Source organism: Callithrix jacchus, chromosome 2, assembly GCF_049354715.1.
Source record: "Callithrix jacchus isolate 240 chromosome 2, calJac240_pri, whole genome shotgun sequence".
Classification (NCBI taxonomy): domain Eukaryota; kingdom Metazoa; phylum Chordata; class Mammalia; order Primates; family Cebidae; genus Callithrix; species Callithrix jacchus.
Window position 1 is genome coordinate 130,755,467 of NC_133503.1, and position 26,884 is coordinate 130,782,350.

The 26,884-nt window shown below is 44.5% G+C and overlaps 1 protein-coding gene across 12 annotated transcripts in view; it reads left to right on the forward strand.

The window, feature by feature from the left end:
• Nucleotides 1-26,884, forward strand: part of SERINC5 (serine incorporator 5) — a 132,727-nt gene that overhangs the window by 35,062 nt on the left and 70,781 nt on the right. For 4 of the 12 annotated variants that reach the window (XM_017969819.5, XM_035291324.3, XM_078365282.1 and 1 more), the window contains exon 1: nucleotides 19,791-19,877. The exons of the other annotated variants lie outside the window; for them this stretch is intronic. In XM_017969819.5, coding sequence (XP_017825308.3) covers nucleotides 19,806-19,877 — 72 coding nt within the window. In that variant the 5' untranslated portion in view covers nucleotides 19,791-19,805. Of the gene's footprint in view, nucleotides 1-19,790; nucleotides 19,878-26,884 lie in introns of those variants that run through there. 12 annotated transcript variants of the gene reach the window in all.

Sequence of the window (26,884 nt, forward strand, 5' to 3'; positions counted from 1 at the left end):
CTGCTTCCTGGGTTCAAGCGATTCTCATGCCTCAGCCTCCTGAGTAGTTGGGACCACAGGTGTTTACCACCACCCTGGCTAGTTTTTGTATTTTTAACTTTCAGATGATTGACTACAAACATTTGATAGTCAATTTAAAAAATAAACATCTATACATGCTAATTTTTTTTTTTTTTTGTATTTTTAGTAGAGGCAATTTTGCCACATTGCCTAGGCTGGTTTCAAACACCTGGCCTTGGCCTCCCAAAGTGATCCATCTGCCTCGGCCTCCCAAAGTGCTGGGATTACAGGTGTGAACCATTGCTCCCAGCTGTAAACACAGTTTTATTATGAGATATGCTGTGATGCTCTAGAGACTGCCCCGCTTTAGAGATAGCACCATAGCAGCACGGGAAAGAGTTTAAGGCCTGGCTCACCGAGTTCATATCTAGACCTTAGGAGAGATCTCAGTTTTGTCATTTGTGAAAAAAATGGAGTTCTTTTTCCCTTTTTCTCTTTTCTTCTTTTATGTTTTCTCTACTTATTTTGTCTTTTCCTCATTTTTCAGTCTGTATAGCTTATAAAATTTTTTTCTGATTATAAAAGTAGGATATAGGCCAGGCACAGTGGTTCACGCCTGAAATCTTAGCACTTTGGGAGACTGAGGCAAGAGGATCACCTGAGGTCAGGAGTTCGAGACCAGCCTGGCCAACATGGTGAAACCCCATCCCTACTAAAAATCAAAAATTAGCTGGGCATGGTGGTGGACACCTGTAACCCCAGCTACTCAGGAGGCTGAGACAGGAGAATTGAGCCTGGGAGGTGGATGTTGCAGTGAGCTGAGAGGGTGCCACTGCACCCCAGCCTGGGTGACAGAGCCAGACTCCCATCTCAAAAAAAGGGGGGGAGCATATTATGCCAACAATTTAAATAATAATGCTTTCTTATTTGTGGAAAATGGCAATATTAGTATTTACTTCATGGGATTGTTGTGAGGATGAAATAAATCCATGCTAAGGACTGAGGAGTCTACCTGGCACTGAAATACCCAATCCAATTTCCTATTATTAAAAAAAATTATTATTAGTATCACAGCCACAAATTACAAGAATGAAGAATGGCTTTCGGAACAGTGATGGGATGCCCAAGGCTGTGCTGTGTTCTCACCGAAAGTGTTGGGAATGGCACATCTCAGGGTCAGGACTAGCCTTCAGGAGGGGCAGGTGAGGGCTCTTCTGACTGCCTCAAGCCGTAAGTGCATGCACCTGCGTTAGGTAGGGTCTCTGGTGATTGCTGTAGGGGAGTAGGTGGAGGAGGGGTCAAAACAGTATACTCCAGATATCCTGAGATCTGGTGAAAGAAAACTGGTTTTGGAATCCTGTTGGGCTTTAGAATCAGAGATCGGGATTTTGGTTTATCCCAAAGCAGCCTCTGGAAAGTCGCTTAACCTCCGAGACTCAGGTTTCCTCATCTCTCAAATGGAGACTGTGATACTTCCACCAAAGGGCAGTTTTTGGCCGGGTTCAGTGGTTTATGCCTGTAATCCCAGCCCTTTGGGAGGCCAAGGTGGCAGATCATTTGAGACCAGGAGTTCAAAACCAGCCTGGCCAACATGGCAAAACCCTATCTCTACTAAAAATACAAAAAATTAGCCAGGCATCATGGTGTGCACCTATGTATAGCCCCAGCTACTTGGGAGTCTGAGGCACGAGAATCTCTTGAACCCAGGAGGCAGAGGTTGCAGTGAGCTGAGGTTGGCCTGGGTGGCAGAGCTAGACTCCGTCTCAAAGAAAAAAGGAGGTGGTGAGGGGTGGTTGTTTTCTTTTTCCTTTGGGGCGATTAAATGAAAGATCTTGAAAGTACCTTAGAGTAGTGCCTTGATACATAGGAAGTACTTAAGAAATGGTAGGTAACTATTACTTACAGTGAATGCTGGGCAGTGGGATCTCTTTGATTACCAAAGACACTCCCATCTTTAATTTTGGTGTTTTGATGGAAGTACAGGATATACTTCTCTGCCTTCTTAAATTGTCGAACTTGCTGCAAAGTTTGACACTTTGAAGTAGAAGTGGGGCTCTAGGGCTTTGTGTCTTTAGGGCTTTGTTCTCTGTCCTTGGGTACACACACACATATGTGCATGTGTGAATGCTATTATACAGGGGCATGAGATAACCTGGTTCTTCCCAAGGCAGTGTGGAAGTAGCATGGCTGCTGTCTTTGTCTTTTCGGGTGTTGCTGGTCTCTGTCAGCACCATCAAGGCTTTGCTGCTCATTGCGCTCATCAGCAGGATGCTGTGTTAGAAAGAAGGAGAATGAGTTCCGAGAATAATGTAACTTATCCAGGCTTCACATTTGTCTCTATGTTGGGAATGACGCTATTCTCCCTGCCTGCCTTGTGGAGTGGTTATACAGATAGAATGAGAGAAAGATTGTGAAGGTGTGATAAGAGTGTTGCACCAATAATTAAACATTGTAAAGTATTGCAAAGAAATACAAATGTCAGGCGTGTCACTCGTGTAGAGAGACCACCAGGCAGGCTTTGTGTGGGTAACAAGGCTGTTTGATTTCGTGCTTGAGTGCAAGCAGGCCAAGTCCGAGAAAGGAGTTAGGCAAAGGGGGTAGGAAAGGGGACTGGTTATATAGCTTGGGGCAAATGGTCAGTAAAAGGTGGTAATCTATCCTGGGGCATGGAAGGGTGTCATGGGATGCATGATCACGATGGTAGGGGTCATTTATTACAAACAAGCATGATTATAAGGGTGGGGATGCATGATCACAAGGGTATGGGTTATTTATTACAAACAGGCATGATCATAAAGGTGGGGGTTGTTGGTTGCAAGCAGAGGGGAGGGTGCAGTAAATTACGTAGTCACCAGGGTGGGGGTCTTGAGAAACCCAAGGTCCAGGGGGAACTTTTTGCAAGGCTGAGCAGGAACAATGGTTGCAAGTTGCAGGGAAGAGCAATTAGTTGAGGCAGGAACTTGTTGTTTCACTTCTTTCTGTGGTTACTTGTGGTTACTTCAGACTTTCTGGCTCCTGGGGACCATCCCGAGGTGTACGTGCAGGTCACCAAGGCTATAGTGGCCAGGTTTGGACGTGGGGGCCTGACATCCCATCTTCTTATATATGTATGAAGAACAAAGAGGAGAAGGGAGTAGGGGCAATGGTTCTCATGGCTTCTTTGAGCGTGACGGGACTGCACAGATACCTAAAAGAAAAGTCTGTGATTCTTGTAGTTTAGAGGAAGCCTCGGGCCAAGGTTGGGATAGTGTCCAGTGTAGTGGGGTGGTCCCAGAAGACTTGGATTGAAAAAGGGTAAGAGAAGTGTCATGCTGCATCTTGACATTAGCAGAGCATTTCCTGGAATTTATGAGTGATGGATTGGTGTTCCTGGTTGATCCTGGAAGGGTGAGGCTATGAAATAGGGCTGGGGATAAGACAGGCAAATGAATGGGGAGGGTTGCCAAGGCATCTTGTCTTAAGCGGCCAAGAGATCCTGGGATAGGGGGTGATGCTGTGGGGTTGTTAAAAGTAGCATTTGCCGTATAGAGTGATTAGTGATGGCCTGGCTATGATTTTGTTGGAATCAAGAGATTAATAGGAAAATGCAAGGTCCGAACAAGAGAAGAAGGAAGACCCATACTAAGGGAGTTAGGATTGGAAAGAGCCATGATATCCAGCTAGAAAATGGCCAGGCGGGTTTGGCATAGTCATTTGCCTGATGAGTAAATTGTGGGGCCTTGTCTTTGAGCCTTCTGATAGTATCATAAACTAGGCTGGACTGATTTAAGTAAAAGCAGCATTCCTTATTTAGAAATATACAGTCCTCACTTATCTGCATTGAGTTGAGGCCACGACGGTTTTGAAGGACAACCACAGCTAAAGAGTCGATTTGAGCTTGCAGGACGGACAAGGTATTGTAATGTCTGTAATACTAGCAGAGAAATCAGTAGACAGACTGTGGAATGTTGTGACAGAGGTGGTGACCCCCGCTATGCCAGTTCCAAGGCCCACAGGCTGCAAGCCCTATTCCTATAAGAAATGGAATTAGCTGGATGTCTCTTTTTTTTTTGCTGAGTAGGTGTCATTAGGGTGACAGGCAGTGGTTCATTACCACTGGCGAATTGGATTCTAGGAATAAGGAAGACTAAGGCACAGGTGCCTGTCCAGTTAGTGGGTAGACACATACAGGTGGAACAGCCGAATAAGAAGAGGCCTGAGGCAAGGCAGAATTGAAAATGCAGGGTGAAAAGATGGGAGGAATCCTTGAAAGGGGAGTCAGATACCCAAATTCCTAAAGATCCAGCAAGGAGAGCAGCCGTTAGAGGTTGAAAGGGAGATTGTTGGGGTAACTGTGTAGTGGGGGTGGTTTGATTTTCATAATGTATGAGGAAGCGCATAGTATCAACAAATAGTCTGCTACTGACATTTGTAGGGCCGGGTATGAGTAAGCATGAAGGAGGCTAGGAGGAGAATCTGAGGAACAGGGAGAGGATAGCCAAGGATGGTGTGAGAGACAGGGAAGGTGCCGGCCTAGGCAATAATAACTGTTATTATTTTTGAGGTTATTAGTAGTGATAGAGGTTATTAGTGATACACATTTTGAGGTTATTAGTAGTGTCAGTAAAGCGAGTATGCTGCTAAAGGCATATTAACGTGTGTGTGTCAGGGCTTTGGAGAGGAATAGTAAAGACGTAGGAGTCACCCGACTAAGGCAGAAATTCCAGTTCTGTCTACTAGGTGTGTCTGTGTCGTTCGATCCGTTTTCTCATTGTAATAGAGGTGGATGATAACAGCACGGGGCTGTGATAAACAAATTCTGTAACATATATGTAGAACCTAGTGAAGTATATATTGCACATAACAGGTACTCAAAAAGTTGTGTTTGGGACGGGTGTGGTGGCTTACGCCTGTAATCCCAGCACTTTGGGAGGCTGAGGCACATGGATCACCTGAGGTTGGGAGTTCAAGACCAGCCTGGGCAACATGGTGAAACCCGGTCTCTACTAAAAATACAAAAGTTAGCGGGATATGGTGGCACACCCCTGTAATCTCAGCTACTCAGGAGGCTGAGGCAGGAGAATCACTTGAACTCAGGAGGTAGAGGTTGCAGTGTGCTGAGATCACTCCATTGCACTCCAGCCTAGGCAAAAAAAGTGAAACTTCATCATACACACACACACATACACATCCCAAAAGTTCTGGATTGGATGTGGTGAGGCTGCAATTTTGGAGTTGGTCCCTATGTGGTCCAGTTTTGTTCTTATGGAGTAAATCTCTGTTTAAAACCACCGTATCACAAATTCTCAAGTCTCCTTGTAGACACCTAACTTGTCCGTGATGATGTGAGGCAATAACTGGAGATTCAGCAAAGTTTTGTCCCGCCACTGAGAAATTACCTTGAAACAGTGGCCCATCCACAGTTACAAAGTGGGGGTGATTGTTCTTCAGGGCGCACAGTGCAGCTGATGTTCCTCTATTCATGTTTGTTCCTCATCTGGAAAGGGCTTACCCCAGAGAGTGAGCTTGGGACCATTTTTGTTAAAGCTATTATTATTATTATTATTATTTGAGACAGTCTCACTTTGTCACCTAGGCCAGAGTGCAGTGGTGCGTTCACGCCTCACTTCAGTCTCCTAGGTTTAAGTGATTGTCCTTGCCTCAGCCTCTCAAGTAGCTGGGACTGCAGATGGCACCACTATGCCTAGTTTAAAAAAACTTTTTTGTAGAGCTGATGTCTCCCTATGTTACCTAGGGTGGTCTTGAACTCCTGGGCTCAAGAGGTCCTCCTACCTTGGCCTCCCTAAGTGCCGGGATAGATGTGAACCACCATATCCGGCCAGGAAAACTATCCTTGAAACTCATTTTATATAGTATTTTTATTTTCTTTTGATGTTCATTAATTTTTTTTTTTTTTTTGGCAAAAGTTGTCTTGCTTTTTAATGTAGACCATTGGAATGCATTTTACAGACAACAAAATATATCCTTTATGATGGGTAGCAAATTAAATGAACTAATTTTTACTTTTTTCTACTCTTTGATTCTTTACCTATTAAATTACTTCTGTTTTCTCTTCATTTAAAAGACTTATAAAATTCATGCTTAATGTTAAACCTTGAAAACAGACAGAATAAAGAAAACAAAGGCCATCTAACATCCCATAATCTTGGTTAATATTCTGGTGCATTCGTCTTTCCCAAGGATGTGTCCATTAGCATTTTTCCCATCTTGAATTACAGATAACTTTTTCAGAGACTGCATACTAGTCTCATGATTCCCTTATCTGTTATATTGGAGTCATGTGTGGTCTCGCTGGAAACTTGCTTTTGTTATTTGCCGTCACCAAAGGCCCCTTCTGAATGAAGAGCTAGGGCAGCTGGCTGTTGAGTGTGTGGCGTGTCATCATCACTTGAACATGGGATTGTTAAAGGTGCTGTTTGAACACAGACTATGCCTGCTGCAGGCTGATATCAGATGATCCCCTGGGGAATTTTTTTTTAACCTCCAGTTAAGGGGAGCCTGAAACTCCCCTTGATGCTCATGCAGCTGTTGGTGAGCCCCCTTTGGAGTGCCATTGAGCCAAGTTCCTCTAGCATGGCCGAGTGCTCTCTGCTCTTGCAGTAAGGCAGTCTCTGCTTTTGTTCTGCTCGGGGCTGACCTGTTTGGGGGGCTTCCTCCACTTTCTGGCTCTTTTCCCTCATCCACGCTGCTCAGGACCCCATTTCTTCCCTGCTATCTCATGCACACATCCACACTCCTCCCAAACCTCTGCTCCTGTCATTCCAGCAGGCTCCTCCATCTCCCCGGGCCACCCCTCCTACCGCCACCACTCCACCACCACATCAGAGTCCTTTCTTTCCAGTTACTACTTGATTGCTCCCCGCCCCCGCGCCCCACTTCACCCCTCAGTTTCCTATCTGGGGGCCCTCAAGATACCTTTCTCTCCCTGGAGGGTAGTGACTTCCACCTCAGAGGCTCCATCAGCAGCCATGTCCTAGCCCCAAACTGGCTCCCCACTTGGGGCTCCCTGAATGTTAAGGCCTTGGATTTCCTTGCAGGGGAAGGAAGGAGGGGTGAGAAAGATACTGAATCTTCAAAGGAGCCCTCTGCCCGATCCAACATCTACTCCACCCAGCTGACTGGAGAAATAAATGCTAGGTTTGCCTGAACAAATAACAGTAATTAAGATCCGTTTCCTGAACAGCCTCCCCCTTTGGTCTGTTTACTTTGCAGCCCAATAACAGTTCAGTCAGCCTGGCTTTGAGGTCCATTGTGTTTGATTTTGATGCTGGGGTGCTGGTCTTCACAATCTAGAAGGTTGTTAGAAGACTTCTGCCCTGTAATTTTGAAAACGAGAGGGAACACTGCTGCCAACATGAGCAAGCGACTTGTTTCTCTCTCTCTCTCTCTCTTTTTTTTTTTTTTTTTTTGAGATGGAGTCTCCCTCTGTCGCCCAGGCTGTAGTGTAGTGGTGCCAGCTGGGCTCAGTGGAACCTCTGCCTCCTGAGTTCAGGCAATTCTCTTGCCTCAGCCTCCGTAGTAGCTGAGATTACAGACACATGCCACCACGCCCAGCTAATTTTTTATAGTTTTAGTAGAGACAGGGTTTTGCCATGTTGGCCAGGCTGGTCTCAACTCCTCACCTCAGATGATCTGTCGTCTTCGGCCTCCCAAAGTGCTGGGATTACAGACTTGAGGCCCCGCATCTGGCCTGTGGCTTGCTTCTATCTCTAAACTCCCACACTTGCTTGTGTAGCCAAAAAAAGGTAAAAGTTGGGGGATGGTGATGTAAGGTTATTTTCATTTCTGTTGATGATAGAAGAAATAAGTATGATTTAGAAGTGCCTTGATTTGGCCCTGGTTCCTTTTGCAAATGTGTTTTAAGAGCATTAACAGGAGTTTCTCAAGGTAGGGGTGAGGGGGGTAATTGCATGACAGTTTTCTGCCTGTTGGTGCCATCAAGGCAGCTGGTACTTCAATGCAGGCATCCTCACAAAGGCTGTCTGGGGCTTTGTGCCAGCTTGCTTTGAAATGAGGACCTGCTTCAGAAGTGGGTAGGGGTGCTGATAAAACCCACTGTGCGTCTGCAGTGCTTACTTGAAAAGGCAGTGAATAGTGGCTATTGGGGGAAAGGCACACACCTATTCAGTCCTTCTGCTTCAAGCTGGAAGTGGAAGAAGAAGATTAATTTCAAGAATGAAGAGGGGAGAGCTAGAAGGAAGGCTTCCTGAAGTTTGAGGGATGACGAAGGCTGAAGTTAACTGTAAGACAGAGTGTTTTCTCAGCTATAGGAAAACAGTGCAGCTGTTACTCCAAGAAAAAGCTGTTAAACCAGGACTTTCATGTCACCACCCGGCATCCAGAACACGGGGTGGGTTTAGAGGAGTGAGGGTGACCCTGTAGGCGGGACGTGAGTCCTGAGAGGTTAGTGTGGGCCTCTGCCTCCCTTTCCCCTTCCCCGATCCGGCCTCTGCGCACTGGTGCCATCCAGGTACAGCAGTGGTTTTCCAAACTGGAGGCCTGTTGTCTGACTTTTCTTTTTCTAATTTATGTATTTATGTGAAAAATACTAGGCTTGAAATAATCATCTTTTACTGGACACTGAATCCTAAAGAATAGGATTTTATGGAATCTAAGGAAGGTGAAGTGTGCAAGTTTTTCAGACTAACCACCTTGAAAGAAAAACATCTTGTGACTGGGCTGTGGAGTGGGGTCAGAGATATTCTTTTGAGTTGTGAGCCCTTTCTGTGATGCGGTTTCGAGGGAGAGCCGCCAGTGGTTGAATCTGCACGTAGGGTGATTCAGTCTGCTGTCTTCTTCTCAGAAGTGGGAGAAGGGAGGTAGATGGGGGTGGGCATTACCATAGCACAGCCTGCCTGTAGCTGTTCAAGAGCATCAGGGTTTATTTATTTATTTTTTTTGACATGGAGTCTTGCTTGCTCTGTCGCCATACTGGAGTGCAGTGGAGCGATCTCAGCTAACTGCAACCTCTGGCTCCCTAGTTCAAGGGATTCTCCTGCCTCAGCCTCCCAAGTAGCTGGGATTACAGGCATGTGCCACCACGCCCAGCTAATTTTTTTTTTTTGAAATGAAATTTCCCTCCTGTTGCCCAGGCTGGAGTGCAGTGGCAAGATCTCTGCTCACCGCAACCTCCGCCTCCCAGGTTCAAGCAATTCTACTGCCTCAGCCTTCTGAGTAGCTGGGATTACAGGCATGTTCCACCACACTCAGCAAATTTTTTGTGTTTTTAGTAGAAATGGGGTTTCTATATGTTGGTCAGGCTGGTCTTGAACTCTTGACCTCAGGTGATCCATCCACCTGGTCCTCCCAAAGTACTGGGATTACAGGCGTGAGCCACTGCACCCGACCAAGAGCATCAGTTTTGTGACCACCCCAGGGTTAATGCATCATGTGATGGCTTTTCATTTTAACTGTCATGATGGAAACCTTTCAAAATGTATTGGACTCTGAAACACTTACTGCCTTCTCACTAGGATCAGCAGAGCGGTTTTTTTTTTGTTTGTTTTGTTGAGATGGAGTTTCGCTCTTGTTGCCCAGGCTGGAGTGCAATGGCATGATCTTGACTCAATGCAACCTCTGCCTCCCGGGTTCAAGCAATTCTTTCTCAGCTTGCTGAGTAGCTGGGACTACAGGCATGTACCACCATGCCCGGCCAATTTTGTATTTTTAGGAGAGATGGGGTTTCTCCATGTTGATCAGGCTGGTCTTGAACTCCCGACCTTGGGTGATCCACCCGCTTCGATCTCTCAAAGTGATGGGATTACAGGAGTGAGCCATTGCACCTGGCAGTAGAACGTATTTTAAAGCTACTAACGATGATTTCATTTAGTGGTCTTGAGTGTCTGTTAGTTTATTGCACAGTAGATAGAAAAGTGTGGAACTCAGAGGCTGAGTTACTAGCTCCTTCCTCTTCCAGAATTCTGAGTTGTTTGCACTGATGTGTTTTTTGGTGGTCCACTGATGCTTGTCACTAGATTTGTCCTTAAGCCAAATCACCTAACCTTTCTGGGCCTCAGTTTTCACTTCAGGAAAATAGAAGGTCTGGACTAGATCAGGGACTTTCATTGCAGGTTCTGGGATGTATCCCTGTTTGGGTTGAATTTTCTGGATGCTGAGTATGATAAGAACCCACTGAAATATGAGCTTCCTGAGAGCAGGGACTATACTACTAACTCCTAGAACCGGTGCCCACTCACTAGTAAGCATTGGATAAATACTGTATGAATATATAACTACGTTTGTGGTATGATATTGCATCCATACGCATTATGTATTGTGCATGGAATTTCATCTGGTGGAGAAAGGCGTGCCCTCGCTGCTAAATTCTTGAAGCTTCTGGCGCACTTAAGTTCTTAGGTCCTCTGCACTCCAGCTATCTGAGAGCAGTGAAATGAGCTCCTTTCTGTTTCCACGCCAAGCATACGGGCATCTAGCTGGCTTCGGGGCCTGTCACCAGCCTAGAAAGCACTCTGTGGCTTGGCAGAGTTTGTGGATTGGGCTGGCACATGGCACCACTTGGAAAGGGCTTGTCAGGTTTCTCCCTTGCAGCATAATCTCCATGACACAATGAGGCAAATTTTGGGTTTAGCGTTTCACCAGCTGCCGGTTGATAAGCTACTATTTATAAAATAGAACAAGCAGGGTTTCTGCCCACCTTCTTTTTTACTGAGACTATTTTTTTTTTTTGAGACGGAGTTTCGCTCTTGTTACCCAGGCTGGAGTGCAATGGCGCGATCTCAGCTCACTGCAACCTCCACCTCCTGGGTTCAGGCAATTCTCCTGCCTCAGCCTCCTGAGTAGCTGGGATTACAGGCACGCGCCACCAGGCCCAGCTAATTTTTTGTATTTTTAGTAGAGACGGGGGTTTCACCATGTTGACCAGGATGGGCTCGATCTCTTGACCTCATGATCCACCCGCCTCGGCCTCCCAAAGTGCTGGGATTACAGGCGTAAGCCACCGCGCCCGGCCCCTTTACTGAGACTATTTAAAACTAATTTTATTTTATAAATTAAAAGTCAAACTTTTTAATAAATGTATTTTAATTAAAAATAAAACTAAAATAATAAGATATTAAAATTAAAAATTAAGAATAAAAAGTAAAAATTAAACTTTATAAATTAAATAAAATAAAACCAGTTTTTACTATATTTAATTTACTTTTTTAGAGATAGAGTCTCACTCTGTTGCCCGCGTTGAAGTGCAGTGGTGCAATCTCAGCTCACTGTACCCTCCACCTTCTGGGCTTAATCCATCCTCCTACCTCAGCCTTCCAAGTAATTGGGACTACAGGCTTATGTCACCATGCCTGGCTAATTTTTTTTTTTGAGATGGAGTCTAACTCTGTGGCCCAGGCTGGAGTGAAGTGGCACGAACTCTGCTCACCGCAACCTCTGCCTCCTGGGTTCAAGCGATTCAGCCTCCCAAGTAGCTGGGATTACAGGCCCCCGCCACCATGCTAATTTCTATATTTTTAGTAGAGACAGGGTTTTAACATGTTGGTAAGGCTGGTGTCGAACTCCTGACCTCGTGATCCACCCTCCTTGGCCTCCCAAAGTGCTGGGATTACAGGCATGAGCCACCATGCCCCGTCCTAGTTTTTGTATTTTTTCTTTCTTTTGACACAGTCATGCTCTGTTGCCAGGCACCAGGCGCCAGGCTGGAGGAGGAGGAGTGCAGTGGTGCGATCTCGGCTCACTGCAACCTCTGCCTCCTGGGTTCAAGTGATTCAGCCTCCTGAGTAGCTGGGACTATAGGTGTGCGCCATCAGGCCCAGCTAATTTTTGTATTTTTTAGTAGAGACAGGGTTTCACCATGTTGGCCAGGATGGTCTGGATCTCTTTACCTTGGGATCCGCCAGCTTTGGCCTACCAAAGTGCTGGGATTATAGGTGTGTGCCACTGCGCCCGGCCAATTTTTGTATTTTTTATAGAGATAGTTTCTCACTATGTTACCCAGGCTGGTCTCAAATGCCTGAATTCAAGCTCTTTACCTGCCTTGGCCTCCCATAGTGCTAGGATTACACGCATGAGCCACTATACCCAACCCTAAAACTAATTTAGAAAAACATTTTTAAACCCAATAAACACTTTTATTTTCTCCTATTCTCCTACACGTCTCCATTCTGAGTTTCAAGGTTTCATTTTCTTATACCTTTTTCTTCTAGAACTTACTTAACTCACCTTTTCTTTTTTTTTTTTTTTTTTTTTTTTTTTGAGACAGAGTCTCATCACTTTGTCACCAGGCTGGAGTGCAGTGGTACGATCTTGGCTCACTGTAACCTCTGCCTCCTGGGTTCATGCGATTCTTCTGCCTCAGCCTCCCGAGTAGCTGGGACTACAGGCACGTGTCACCTTGCCCAGCTAATTTATATATATATTTTTGAGACGGAGTTATTCTGTTGTTATCCAGACTGGAGTGCAACGGTACTCGGCTCACCACAACCTCTGCCTCCTGGGTTCAAGCAATTCTCCTGCCTCAGCCTAGCCTCCTGAGTAGCTGAGACTACAGGCACGTACCACCAAGCCCAGCTAATTTTTGTATTTTTAGTAGAGACGAGGTTTCACCATGTCGACCAGGATGGTCTCGATCTCTTGACCTCGTGATCCACCCGCCTCTGCCTCCCAAAGTGCTGGGATTATAGGCGTGAGCCACCGCGCCCGGCCCAATTTTTATATTTTTAGTAGAGACAGGCTTTCACCATTTTGACCAGGATTGTCTTGATCTCTGATCTCATGATCCACACCCGCCTTGGCCTCCCAAAGGGCTGGGATTACAGGCATGAGTCACTGTGCCCAGCCTAACTCACCTTTTTCAGCCCTCTTCTGCCACAGGTATTTGTTGCTTCAGTGGGTGCAATTGAATGTTCCAACAGCCCTTGTTTCTTCCTTAGTAGAAATGAAGGTGTACAGACAGCTTTAGCTTTCCAACAGGTGTTCTCATGCACATTGAAGTGCTATTCTCCCAAGTTGCCAGCATACTGTTCTGTGTTTAGAAAGAAGGTGGTGAGGCCCCACAATCTGACTGTGGAGATGGCTCTTGCTCTGCATCTCTAACTCAGTGGCTCTTAACTGGGGAGTCATTGTCTGGAGACATTTCTGATCGTCTTGCAGGGAAGAGGGAGAGTTGCAGCTGGCATCTAGCGGGGGAGGCAGGGATGTTGCTGAACATCAGCATCTGGTCTACAGGACAGCCCCTCACAAGAAAGAACTTTCTGGCCCCCAGTGTCAGTCGTGCTGAGTCTGAGAAATCTTGCTCTGAAGGATCTGCCTCTCATGAATGTTTGTTTTCTGTTGAGTTGTCAGGAGGGAGGTTGTTTACCCTTCAACCTCAAATCTTATATATCATACCAACCTGCTGAAATGTATCAAGTGTAATGAAAATTTTTTTTTTTTTTTTGAGACGGGGTTTCGCTCTTGTTACCCAGGCTGGAGTGCAATGGCACGATCTCAGCTCACCACAACTTCCGCCTCCTGGGTTTAAGCAATTCTCCTGCCTCAGCCTCCTGAGTAGCTGGGATTAACAGGCACGCGCCACCATGCCCAGCTAATTTTTTGTATTTTTAGTAGAGACAGGGTTTCACCATGTTGACCAGGATGGTCTCGATCTCTTGACCTCGTGATCCACCCGCCTTGGCCTCCCAAAGTGCTGGGATTACAGGCTTGAGCTACCGCACCCGGCCATTAATGAGATTTTTTTTTTATAGAGAGGGCGGTGTAATGGAATGATTCAAAGAATCCCGCTCCTGTCTGAGAACAGAGGACTTGATAAACATTCTTTTGGTGCTGAAAGTAATCCTAACCTCCTGAGAAAGAGATGCCAAAAAAGGAGAGAACATCTTTGTCCCGGACTCCATTGCAACCCCCAAGCTGGTTGCTGGCTTTTCATTGTTCACAGCCTGTTTTTGCCTATTTTATACTTGGTTCTGGTGGCTGGAGATACTAAGTTGACCCTTCACTGTTGGTTTCACAGAAATGTTCAGCGTGGAAAATAACACAGTTCTAGTATGTTGAAACATGTGTGAGAAATCAGTTGTGTGAGAAACTCCTGTCTCATGGTCCCCACAATCCTGCTGGCACAATTATGGGCATGATTATGAAAGCCTTGGTGCTGTAGGGGATTCTTTGAACTCAAAATTTAAGAAACCTAGGTAAAGGAACTATAAGAGCATATTTCTAACGAAGGCAAATACATAGCTTTCTGTTTAACTGCTTGAACTTTTAGGTAGCCATTTTAATCTGTTCTTGCATTGCTGTAAAGAAATACCTGAGACTGAGTAATTTGTAAAGAAAAGAGGTTTAAGTGGCTCACCATTCTGCAGGCTGTCCAGGAAGCATAGCGAGTTCTGCTTTCAGGGAGGCCCCAGGAAGCTTCCAATCATTGCAGAAGGCAAAGGAGGAGCAGGTTTCTTATATGACAGGAGCAGGAGCAAGAGAGAGAGTGAGTGAGAAGATGCCACAGTTTTAGATGACCAGGTCTCATGAGAGCACACTCCCTGTTGTGAGAACAGTACCCAGTGGATGGTGCTAAACAATTCATGAGAAATCTTTCCCCATGATTCAGTCACGTCCCACCAAGCCCCACCTCTAACATTAAGGATTACAATTCTACATGAGATTTGGGTGGAGACACACAAATCCAAACCATGTCGATAGCTATTAAATTATTTTCATTTTATTTTTAATTGCTTCAAATTCTACCAAGTATTGGTTTATTAATATTAAACTCTAAAAAGTTTTACAAGGCTTAAGGAATTTTTTTCCTTGCAGGGTAAAAAACACGTACATAAAATTTACCACCTTAACCAATTTTTGAGATGGAGTTTTACTTTTGTTGCCCAGGTTGGAGTGCAATGGCACGATTTCGGCTCACTGCAACCTCTACCTCCCAGGTTCAAGTGATTCTCCTACCTCCGCCTCCCGAGTAGCTGGGATTACAGGCATGTGCTGCCACGCCCAGCTAATTTTGCATTTTTAATAGAGAAGCGGTTTCACTGTGTTGGTCAGTCTGGTCTCCAACTCATGGCCTCAAGTGATCTGCCCACCTTGACCTCCCAAAGTGCTAGGATTACAGGCTCGAGCCACTGTGCCCACCCCAACTATTTTTAAGTGTACTGGACAGTGGGGTTTTTTTTTTTAACGCCTCACTTGTGGTGATAGTTCACTCTGGCTGTTTTCTTCCAATCACATACCTGAAGTAGGTTTAATTTACTCAGTGGCTGACGCATTTAACAAATATTTGAGGGCTTACACCTATGAGGTGGAACAGGAATGTTTGGTTTTTTTCCAAAATAGAAACTTATAATGTTTTTCTAATTATAAGATGTATGCTTGTTGTGAAGAGTTCAGAAAATACAGAGGAGCGTAGTCACTTGTAATTCTACAACTCTGTTAACTACTGTTGATGTATTGGTATATCCTTCTAGTTTGTTTTTTGTTGTTAGTGCTGATCTATGTCTTGTTATATTTTTACCCAAAATGCTATCATACTTGATACTATTATATTAATGGTTTTCAGTTTCTACAGTGTGGATGTCTTTTGATGGCCATACATTTTTCTGTATAACCTATATCATCATTTCAGTGGGTGTATTTTATTCCATAATATGAACCTTTGATAATTTAATCGATCTTAAATCATAATCTTTTTATTGGACATTCAGGTTTCTTCTCTGAAACCACATGTATTAGATGTATAATAGATGTCATGTAGATGGTCATTCTTATGTATATCTTTGTTTTCTTGCTTAGGGTAGAATCAAGGTTTCTTGTTTACTGCGGCATTCCCAGGAATTAACAAAGCACATAGCAGGCATAGAGTATAGTAAATATTAGCGGAGTGAATGAATGGCCTCGTTATCTCCATAGGATTAGGAATAGGGTTTTTAAGCAAGGGTAGGATTTGGTGAGGCAGGGAGCTTGGTGATTGGAGCGGTTGAGCTGCTTGGGGCAAGGCACTAGAAAAAGTCATCCAGGTTCACTGAGGCCACTGAGAGGTTGTATGGGAGACAGGAAGGGGGCACAGAAAGGGAAGTGACCTTTTCAGATACTTGCTGAATGCCTACTGTACACAAAGGGGCAGGTAAGAAAAATTGCTTCCTTTTTCCAGTGTAGCCTGTCTCCCTTCTATAGGAAACCGAGGTTCGAAGCCAGTTTCAGGCCACTGTTACCTGTCTGGTTCACGCACCTATGCCAGCAGTAAGTGGAGAAGAATGGCAAAGAGCCTAGCAGATTTAAATAAGTCTACTACTTGCCGGCTCTGACTTTAAGCTGCCTAACCTCTCTGAGCCCTGCTCTCATCTCTGTAAAATAGGGATGATTGTTAATCGGTAATAATAATAGTTGTATTTTGCAGAGAGCAAGAGATGAATAAGTGTTAACTATTGGTAGCTAAGATTACTGTGGATTCAGTAAGCTTTCTGTTTTTTTGAGACAGTCTTGCTCTGGCTGGAGTGTAGTGATCTCGGCTAACTACAACCTCCGCCTCCCTGGTTCAATCGATTCTCTTGCCTCAGCCTCCCAAGTAGCTGGGGTTACAGGTACCTGCCACCATATCTGGCTAAATTTTGTATTTTTAGTAGAGACAGGGTTTCACCATATTGTCCAGGCTGATCTTGAACTCCTGGCCTCAAGTGATCCACCTTCCTTGACCTCCCAAAGTGTTGGGATTACAGGCGTAAGCCACCACACCTGGCTGATTCAGTAAGCTTTCATAGATTGCCATGTAGTCTTTTGTATGGGAGAAAGCCACTGTAAGCCCCAGAAAAACCACGTGTATGTGTTGAGTTTTCTAGGATACAAACATTTGTGAATTAGGAACTACCTGCAGCTACACTGATTGTGCAGAAACTCCTTTATTGAGCAGAGGAATTTTTGTGCTTGTTCTCCTAGCTTTTAAGTTGCACCATGTCATTGCATAACTATCAAGAAAAGACAGTACCTGGCACTGTGGTGCCAACAGTGAGGATTTACTAACACCCCCTCAGCCCCCGACCCCACCACTGCCCTCTTACAGTAGAAAGAAAGATCTGTCTAAGCTCAGTGGAAGCTGTTTCTGAGCTTGGGATGGGGAGAATATGCCACAAAGTGTTTGTTGTTGGGTCCAGAATTTCAATGAATGTTGCTCTTCAAGGTAGAGAATTGTTCATTTCTTTTGCAGACCACAGTTGACTCAAAGGTAACCCTAAAGCTTCAAAAGAGAAGGAAGGGAATAAAGCCCTGACCCAGCATGGGTAGTATTATGTATTACCGAAGGATGTGGAACTGTGTAGTTAAGAGATGCAGTGCTGTTTACTTGAATTAAAAAATTTGAACCCAGTTTTATGTTTTTAATGCTTTTCTTCCCTTTTTTTTTTTTTTTTTTTTTTTGAGACGCGTCTCGCTTTGTCACCAGGCTGGAGTGCAATGGTGTGATCTTGGCCCACTGCAACCTCTGCTTCCCAGGTTCAAGCAATTCTCCTGCCTCGGCCTCCAGAGTAGCTGGTACTATAGGTACATGCCACCATGCCGGGTTAATTTTTTTGTATTTTTAGTAGAGATGGAGTTTCACCATGTTGGCCAGGATGGTCTTGATCTCTTGACCTCATGATCCACCCAGCCCAAAGTGCTGGGATTACAGGCATGAGCCACCACACCCAGCCAGTGCTTTTCTTCTGTTTCCTTGGTGCTACAGCCTCCCAGCATGCCCAGGAACACCTGAATTCTAACAGCTTGGTCAGCTTCAATATTTGAGGAACTTGCGCACTGTTCCCCATCCCACTGCTGTTTATTGAGGAACAGTATTATGATTTTTGTAGCTCACAGAAAACTCTTAATGTCTTTATTTAGTTTTGCTAGGTCTCCTGTATTTCTACAAGTCAGGAAAAGGGACTGAATGAAGGGTGGTGTCATACTTCTTTTTACGGTTTGGACTTAGTTTAGGCACACGAAGGAGCAAGTCTTTCAGAATAGTTGCTTTCCACATGGCCAAGGAGTTCATACTTGCCCAAACTCAAGCATTGAGGCTAAAAAATGTGACCCACCTTTGGGATCATTCTTGCTTAGGACACTTACTTGCTTAGGACACTTCGTCCGTGAGTGGAATAAATGTATCAGAACATATGTGCTGCCTGGGCCATTGTCATGAATGTGAGGTATCAGACTGCCAGGTGTGAGCTGGTACCGTGCAGAACATAGACCATGCAGCAATAGAGTGATGCTTACATTACCTGTGTGTCAATGAAAGAAAAATCAGGCTTTAAAATCAAGTTAGTTTATTCAGAGGTCTTGCTGAAGATTGCCACCTGATAGTCCTTCAGAGAGTTTCTGTTAAACTGCTCCAAAGGAGAGTTTCAGCCCACAGTTTATAGACAGGTGATGGCAGCTATTTCAGTGCTCAGAAGTTAAGACAGATGTGCAAATAAAATGATTCAGGGCTGGGTGCAGTGGCTCACACCTGTAATCCCAGCACTTTGGAAGGCCAAGGCAGGCAGATCATGAGGTCAGGAGTTCGAGACCAGCCTGGCTAACATGGTGAAACCCCATGTTTACTAAAAATTACAAAAAATTAACTGGGTGTCTGGGTGCCTATAATCCCAGCTACGCGGGAGGCTGAGGCTGGAGAATTGCTTGAACCTGGCAGGCGGAGGGTGCAGTGAGCCAAGATCACACTTTTTTTTTGACTGCCTGAAAAAAAAAAAAAGTTTATATATATACATATTTAAAGTGATTCGCGCAAGAGGTTTGGGAACCTGTGCTGTGTGCTGCCGATCATCTTCAAGGCATTCTTCTGGAGGGTTACACTCAGTCAGAGTCAGGGGCTTTGTGAAATTCTGCTGGTACGGGACTTGGTAAAATTCTTTGGGTAAGCGGAATAAGCAAACGTGGCTTCTTCCATTTGCCATTTTCTCTCCCATGTCAGGTGCTTAAAGAGCTTACCGCTGCTCCACTTTTTAGTTCTTGCTTCTCTTTCTGGTTGCTTTTCTGTCCTCCTTGTTGTGGAGTTAATTTGGCATGCTCACCTGTTGTAGTTTGTTTTTCAGCATCTAAGAAGTTATGGATGGTCTATGGCCATACCACCCTGAACGTGCCTGATCTCGTCAGAACTTGGAAGCAAAGCAGGGTCGGGCCTGGTTAGTACTTGGATGGGAGAAGTTATGGATGCTAAGGATATCCAGTTAGCCCTTGCGGAGTTGACAGGGATGTGGTGTGATGCCACCATGCTATCTTTCCATGCCTGTGGCAGATGGCACTCATTGATCATTACATTTTGCCTGCTGAAAAATTCAGCCTTAAGAATCCTCCTCAGCATAGAGTTTCTGGCAGCCACTACCCTGGATGTGAGATGAATCCTATTCATCTACCACCTATTGTCTACCTGGGCTCCTTCGACTCAAGACCCAGAAAAGAAGGTCACTTTGCTAGAGTTGAGTCCAGATTCTCTGGTTCTTGGACCTGTGCTTTTCCCAGCAGTTTGTCCTCTTGGTTACTGTGATTTAACCTGGTAGTCAGGCCTTTGGAACTGTGAAATTAAGACTTAAGAGAGGGAGACAGAGACCCTTTTATGATTAAGGTACATGTGTTGTGTGTTTGTGTGCCAATTTTGTAATATGTTTGGCCTTCTTCCTTATTCTTGTTGCCAACTGGAAATTCTAGGTAATGAGGTATTGTGCTTTTAAATTTAACAGAAAAAGTACTTGAGAGTTACTACCAGCCCTAGCTCATGTTTCTGTGAGCATTTCCTCACTTACCTAGATCAATGCTTGGAAGGACCATCTGTGCCCAAGGCTGGTGGGGAGGACAGAGAGGGAGGCATATTTATTTTCTGTAGTATGTGTGTGTGTGTTGCAGGGCTGGTCCTTGGATTGGAGAAAAAGAACACTAAGCAGGAGGCCCTGCTTCAGGTAAGATAAGCCAGAGCTGGCTTATCCTTTCATTTTGATTCTTTGCCCCAGCAAGGACAAAGCACCTCCTATTTAGAAAAGCCTTAGCCATTCCTGTGGTTGGAGGGAGGGTGTGCCAGGCTCTTTGAAAGATTTTTCTTTGCAGTATATTTGGGGGAGGGGAAGCATCTTCAGAAAGGAAAAACCCCAACATACAACAATACCACATTTGCAAATGCTTTTATATCAGTGTCATTCAACTTAGTTGCTTTTCTTTTTCTTTTTTGAGACAGGGTCTCTGTGGCCTGGACCAGAGTGCAGTGGTGCAGTCTCTGCTTACTGCAGCCTCAATCTGCCTCGAGCTACTTGAGAGGCAGTCCTCCTGTCTCAGCTTCCCAAGTAGCTGGGACCGCAGGCATACACCACCACGCATGGCTAATTTTTGTATTTTTTGTAGAAACAAGATTTCGCCATGTTGCCCTGGCTGAGCTCAAACTCCTGAACACAAGTGATCTGCCCACCTCAGCCTCCAAAACGCGCTGGGATTACAGGCGTGAGCCACTGTGCCCAATTCTCTTTTCTCAATAAGTCAGTTTTCTTTATGTTTTAACTATAAGAGTAATGCATCCACACAGTAAAAACCCAACCAGGAGAGCAGAACACTAAATAATAGATGTCCCCATTCCTCCCCACAATTAGTCCTGTTCCCAGGCCGTCAGTGTTAGTGGTCTTATATGTATGCATATACCCCACATATGTATATGTAGGTATATAAACAATAGCAGGGCATACTGCCTGTGTTAGTTGGCTGGAGTAACCATAAAAGTAACACTGACTGGGTGGCTTACCCAACAGAAATTCAGCTTCTCACTTCTGGAGGCCCAAAGTCCAAGAGCAAGTTGTGTGCAGGGTTGGTTTCTTCTGTGACCTCTCTCCTCAGCTTGTAGATGGCCATCGTGTTGCTGTGCTGTCCCTGTGTGTGTGTCCTCCTCTGTTGTTTTTTTCCCCCTGAGACCAAGTCTTGCTCTGTCATCCAGGCTGGAGTGCAGTGGCACGATCTCGGCTCACTGCAACCTCCACCTCCCAGGCTCAAGCAGTTCTCCTGCCTCAGCCTCCCAAGTAGCTGGGATTACAGGCACGTGCCACCACACCTGGCTAATTTTTGTATTTTTGGTAGAGACAGGGGTTTCACCATGTTGGCCAGGCTGGTCTCGAACTCCTGACATTGTGATCTGCCTGCCTCAGCCTCCCAAAGTGCTGGGATTACAGGCATGAGGCATGGGGCCCGGCATCCATCTCTTATAAGCAGTCCTGTTGAATTAGGGATCACCCCAGTAGTCGTATTTAACTTTAAACACCTTTTCATTGAGACAGAGTCATGCTATTTTGCCCAGGCTGGAGTTTAGTGGTGTAATCTTGACTTACTGCAACTTCTGTCTCCCGGGTTTCAGCAATTCTCATGCCACAACCCAACCCCCTCAGAAGTTGGGACTACGGGAATGTGCCACCATGCCTGGCTAATTTTTGTGTTTTTAGTAGAGATGGGGTGTTGACATGTTGGTCAGGCTGGTCTTGAACTTCTGGCCTCAAGCAATCCACCCGTCTTGGGAGTTGGGATTCAGGCATGATCTACCAGGCCTGGCCTAACCTTAATTACCTTTTTAAAGGCCCTGTCTGCAAATATAGTCACTTTTTGAGGTACTAGGGGTTAGTACTTCAACTTAGGAATTTGGGGGGACACAATTTGGTCTAACACAACTGACGTATTGTTTTACAAAATATTTCATTGTATAAGCTGTAATTCATTCCTGTGTAGCTGGAAAATAGGGCTGTTCCCAGTGTTTATAATGAAAAACCTCATACCTAAAGCTCTGTGCCTTTTTGGAAATGTATCTGTGAGAGGAATTTCTGGAAGGATTGCAAGCATTGCCTCCAAAGATATTGTTGGACTCCCTTTTGCATGTGTAATGTTACCTCCTGTGGAGAAGGAGAGTGTGCAGTATCTACAAATTGACACCCTTAGCATTCTCTGTGATTCAGCATGGGAAATTGAGTGTAGCATGCAGTTGTGAACTTGGTCCCATGGAGGGATTGTCAGCCACTGTGTTTGAGGAGTGTTGTCACTGTGACTTTACCATTACGTTATTCAGCCAGCATCCATTTACCGAGCCATTGGTGGGCAGGTACTGTGTTGTTCATTTATTTATTTATACTTTTTAAAAATAGGCTTAATATTTTTTTAGAGCAGTTTTAGGTTCACAGCACAATTCAGAGGAAGTTACAGAGAGTTCCCATATGCTACCCCTCCCAACTGGCATGGCCTACCCCATTATCAGCACCTCCCACCAGAGGGGTACCTTTGTTAGAATCAATGAACCTGCATTGACAGATCACTACCACTAAAGTCCATGTTTTATATTAGTGTTCCTTCTTGATGTTGTACATTCTGTATTTATTTGTTTTTTATATACCGACTTGTTCAGTAAAAGCTGTATGCCCTTTTGAAGCCCGGGGTAATGAAACCATGGCCCTTCTCTCCAAGCTTGTGAAAGTACCAGTAGTTCCAGCCAGGAATTGACTTTTCCAGTTTTGGAAGTGAGTGACGTGCTCAGTGTTACCCCTGTAGGTGGCAGGGGCTGGATGTGAAGCCATTTTATTCAGAGTTATGCTTCTCCAGAAACAAGTGGTCAGACAGCAGGGTTGTGAGATTCCCTAGATGCTAACATAAATGTTTGTTTTATGGATGCTGTTTTTAATTTCCACCTGGCGTCTATATCAATGTGTAGCTTAACATAATGTGGATGTACCCTTAATTATTGCCTTAGTTTACTTTGAAGAATCACTTTTGGGCTAGTAGAGAAAGGCTAGTGCATTCTGATATTTGGAATGTGTGTATATAGGTACATATACATATAGACACATACAAATATATGTACATATGTATATTTTTAATACTATAGCATTGTATAGGGTAAAAATAAAAATTAAATTTGGAAAATTAGATCCATACAATGATATGACTTTAATGATGGGATAGGGTTAAACCAATAGGGCTTTCTTTTTACGTTTAGTCACATTCCTGCTGTTGCTGTTTGTCTGTCTTTAGATGATTAAATTCAATTAGGCTCACAGTGTGTATATATCTGTTCATTTTTCCCTCTGTGGCGATAATAGTAAGTTTAAATATTTATTCAGCTGTGGGAATGTTTTATTGTGGGAGGCATTAACTATTTCCAAAATACTTATTTTCCCAAATAGAGTAAGTATTTTGTTGATCACATTTGAACTTGAAATACAGTGAGAGGTTATCTAAGACCACATGGTAACTTAGAGAGTTAGCCACCAGCCGGGCATGGTATCGTGGTGTCCTGTGCTTGTAGTCCCAGCTAAGGCTGAGGCAGGAGCATCACTTGAGCCCAGGAGTTTGAGATAGAGTTTAAAGAGACAGAGTTTCACTGTGTTACACTTGAGCCCAGTGTAACACAGTGAAACTCTGTCTCTTTGACGGACGACAGCAACAACAATCAGCGAAGGAGGCAGTTGGGAAAGGGTTCAGGAGGCAGAGAAAAGCCATTGGGCATGTGAATGGAAAGAGGTCAGTAAAAGCAGAGATTGAGAACATCAATGAAGGAATTGTAAAGCAAAGTGGCCCATAAAACACCCACACATGCCGTAATGTTAGGATATCACTTGTGTGTTCTCTTATCTCAGCCCAAGTAGAATGTTTTCTTTCACAAAGCAGTGGCTTAATTTTGTGAGTCAAGAAGACTCTGGAGGAAGCTGGCTTGGAAAATTGGACATAAGATGGAGAGAGTTGGTTAGGAAAAATTTGAAATGATAAAACAGTTCAGAATGACAAAGGGCTCAAACAAGGACAGTCTCATGAAGTAGATGAGCTTAACTAGGGAAATAAATGACTGTGATTCCAAGATCTGTCATACCATTATTACAGTACCTTATCTTACCCAGATGCCTGTGATCTTAGCTCATTGTAAGTAATGTTTATGGTGTAGCATTCTAATTGATGCTTGTCTTGAAGCCTTGCAAAGTCTCAAACTTCCCTTCCAAATCATTATCAAGAGATTGAATTGTTAGGTTTTAGATTTTATATAAAATACAGTGTTAATACATACAGATTTTAGTGTAAGTTGCAGTTTATGGTCATCTCTTGTAGCACCCCCCCCCGCTTGCTTAACAGAGACTGCTTTCTGGAGCCAGGTGCGTCTGATTAGGTTATCCAAGAGAACATAGCATAAGTACTTCTACCACCCCCACTTTATAAACGAGGAGTCTTGAGTTTTTAAAGGGTGAATAACTTGCTTGTGGTCCACAGCTATTAGGTGGCAAAGCCAGGCCACAAACCCAGCCAAGCTGACTTTGAGCCTGAGCTTTTAATTACCATTCTCTATTGCCCTGGTGAATCCACTTTCTCCAAAGAAAAGATGTGTATGCTATTAGAGGTATGGCAAGAGCTCCGTGCTCCTCTGGGCCCACATCCTACTCCTTAACCTAAACAGCTTACCATTTGGGGCATGAAGCTCTGGTAGAAATGCAGTGTAAAAAGCTCATTTCTTTTGAGCTTCAAGTTACATACTCTCATTATTTCCTACAAGGGTGAATGACTTGCAGGCATAGCCTTTCCCATCCCAGCACCCTAGGTGCTTGTACATTCATCCCTAGGGTCATGGATTTTGACAGTTCTCTTTTGAAATAGTTTAGGGTTGATGATCTTGTTGTCCTGAGGTGTTATCCAAGCCAGTTGTCTCAGGACCAAGAAAATTAAGGGTTAATGTGAGGCTGGGCATGGTGGCTCACACCTGTAATCCCAGCACTTTGGGAGGCCAAGGTGGGCAGATCACCTGAGGTCAGGAGTTTGAGACCAGCCTGGCTAACATGGTGAGACCCCGTTTCTACTACAAATACAAAAATTAGCCAGGCATGGTAGTGTGCACCTGTAATCCAAGCTACTTGGGAGGTCGAGGCAGGAGAATTGCTTGAACCTGGGAGGTGGAGGTTGCAGTGAGCCAAGATCATGCCATTGCACTCTAGCTTGGGCAACAAGAGTGACACTCTGTTTCAAAAAAAAAGATTAATGTGAACATAGGGGTGAAATTGGAGTTAATGAAGAGAGCTCTCTGCAGTGGAAAGGAGGACCTGAGTGGGTTGCTGTATGAGAAACTCCCCTCATCTCTGTAGTTGTTTGCGTAACTTCCCTTATCTGTGAAGCTGTCTGTGTAACTCCGCTTATCTGCGCAGCCTTGGGCATGTCTTGGGTAAACACAAAGTGCAGCTTCTCATTTGTATAACTACTTTACAAACGAGGTTTGTTTTAGGTAAGCCTCCCCTCTGCTCACTGTGCAAGTTCCCATGGAGCCCACTGCACATATATGCCTGAGAAGGGGAGGAACCTTTTCCCTGGGAGGGAGCCTGCTCATCAATGAAAGAACAAAAGCCTTCTCTGTTGGGGCCTTCTTTCTTATCAGTGCAGGTACAGTTTGGTTTTTCCCCCGGCAGCTCTATTTGTACCTGCAGCTGTGATTTTTCAGGCTTTCCTCGAGGACTAGCCTTAGCTGTCTGCCTGACTGATTTTTTCCTTTTCTTCTCCCTCACATTCTTGGGCCCAACTTTCTGTTTTTCATGTTCTTCCCATTTCACTTACTTGTTTTTGACTTCTTCTCTTGCTCTTAGCTGATTCCAGAAATCTTTTTGTCTAAAGAGTCATGATTATAATACTTCAGATGAACTGTGCCTTTTCTGTGTAATGATTGGGCATCTCCCAAGCCATTGATTACTGTCATTAAAAATAGCACCAGAATGATTCTGAGGAAAGCTTTGTTCACACACCGAACTGTTCCTGCATGTCCTGTGGTCAAGGTGCCTGGGAAGAATAGTCATTGTAGCTTGGAAGGTCCAGCAGCAGAAGGCCTGGTTGAATGCAGCTCAGTACAGGACACCAATTGGGCATCCCACAATTTAATTCAATTCTGACACTAACTACCTAGAGTTAGCACAGACCCCTCAGGTTAAGGGCTCGGTTCCACAAGACTTTTTCCATTTCAGATGCCAGTTGCAAATTTAGGCCTTCCATACTTCTGACTGACCAGCTATAAATCAGGGGTTCCCAGAACCCCCTCTTTAGGTTCATGAATTGGCTAGAATGGCTCACAGAACTCAGGAAAACTCTTTACTGGTGACTACCAGTTTATTATAAAGAATGCAATGAACAGCCAGATGAAGAGGTACACAGGGTGTTGTCCAGAAGGGTCCCAAATGCGAGAGCGTCGTTCCCATGCATTTGGAGTGTACCACCCTCCTGGCACACGGATGTGTTCACCAGACTGGAAGCTCTGAATCCCATTGATTAGGGTTTTTATGGAGGCACTATTATGTACATGGGGATGATTAAATCATGGACCATTGGTAATTAGCTCAGTCTTCAGTCTCCGCCCAGGTGTGTGCTCCTGCAAGTTCACACCCTCTAAACCACATAGTTGATTCCACTGATAGGCAGCCCCTATCCTGAAGCTATCTAGAGACCCAGGAAGAGTTGCCTCATTAGTACAAACTCTGGTATGATTGAAAAGAGCATTAGTAATGAAGTACTCTCATGTTAATCTCTGTTGCTCAGGAAATTCCAGAAGTTTTAGAAGCTCTTATACCAGACCAAATTTCATACATATATATAAAGTAATGGCAAAAACCACAATTACTTTTGCACCAACCTAATATGATGTTTTTCTTTTTTCCTGGTTGTGTTTTTCTTAGAGCTAGCATCCCACATAGCTGGGACTGCAGGTTTGTGCCACCATCCCTGGCTAATGAAAGAAAAAATATTTTATAAGAGATGGGATCTTGCCATGTTGCCCAGGTCTATCTCAAACTCCTGGCCTCTAGCAATCTCACCTTGATCTCCCAAGCTTTAATCCCAAAGCTGGGATTAAAGATGTGAACCACTGCACTGGGTCTTATTTAAAAAACAAAAAGTGTATGTGTGTGTGTGTGTGTGTGTGTGTGTATGTAAAATATAC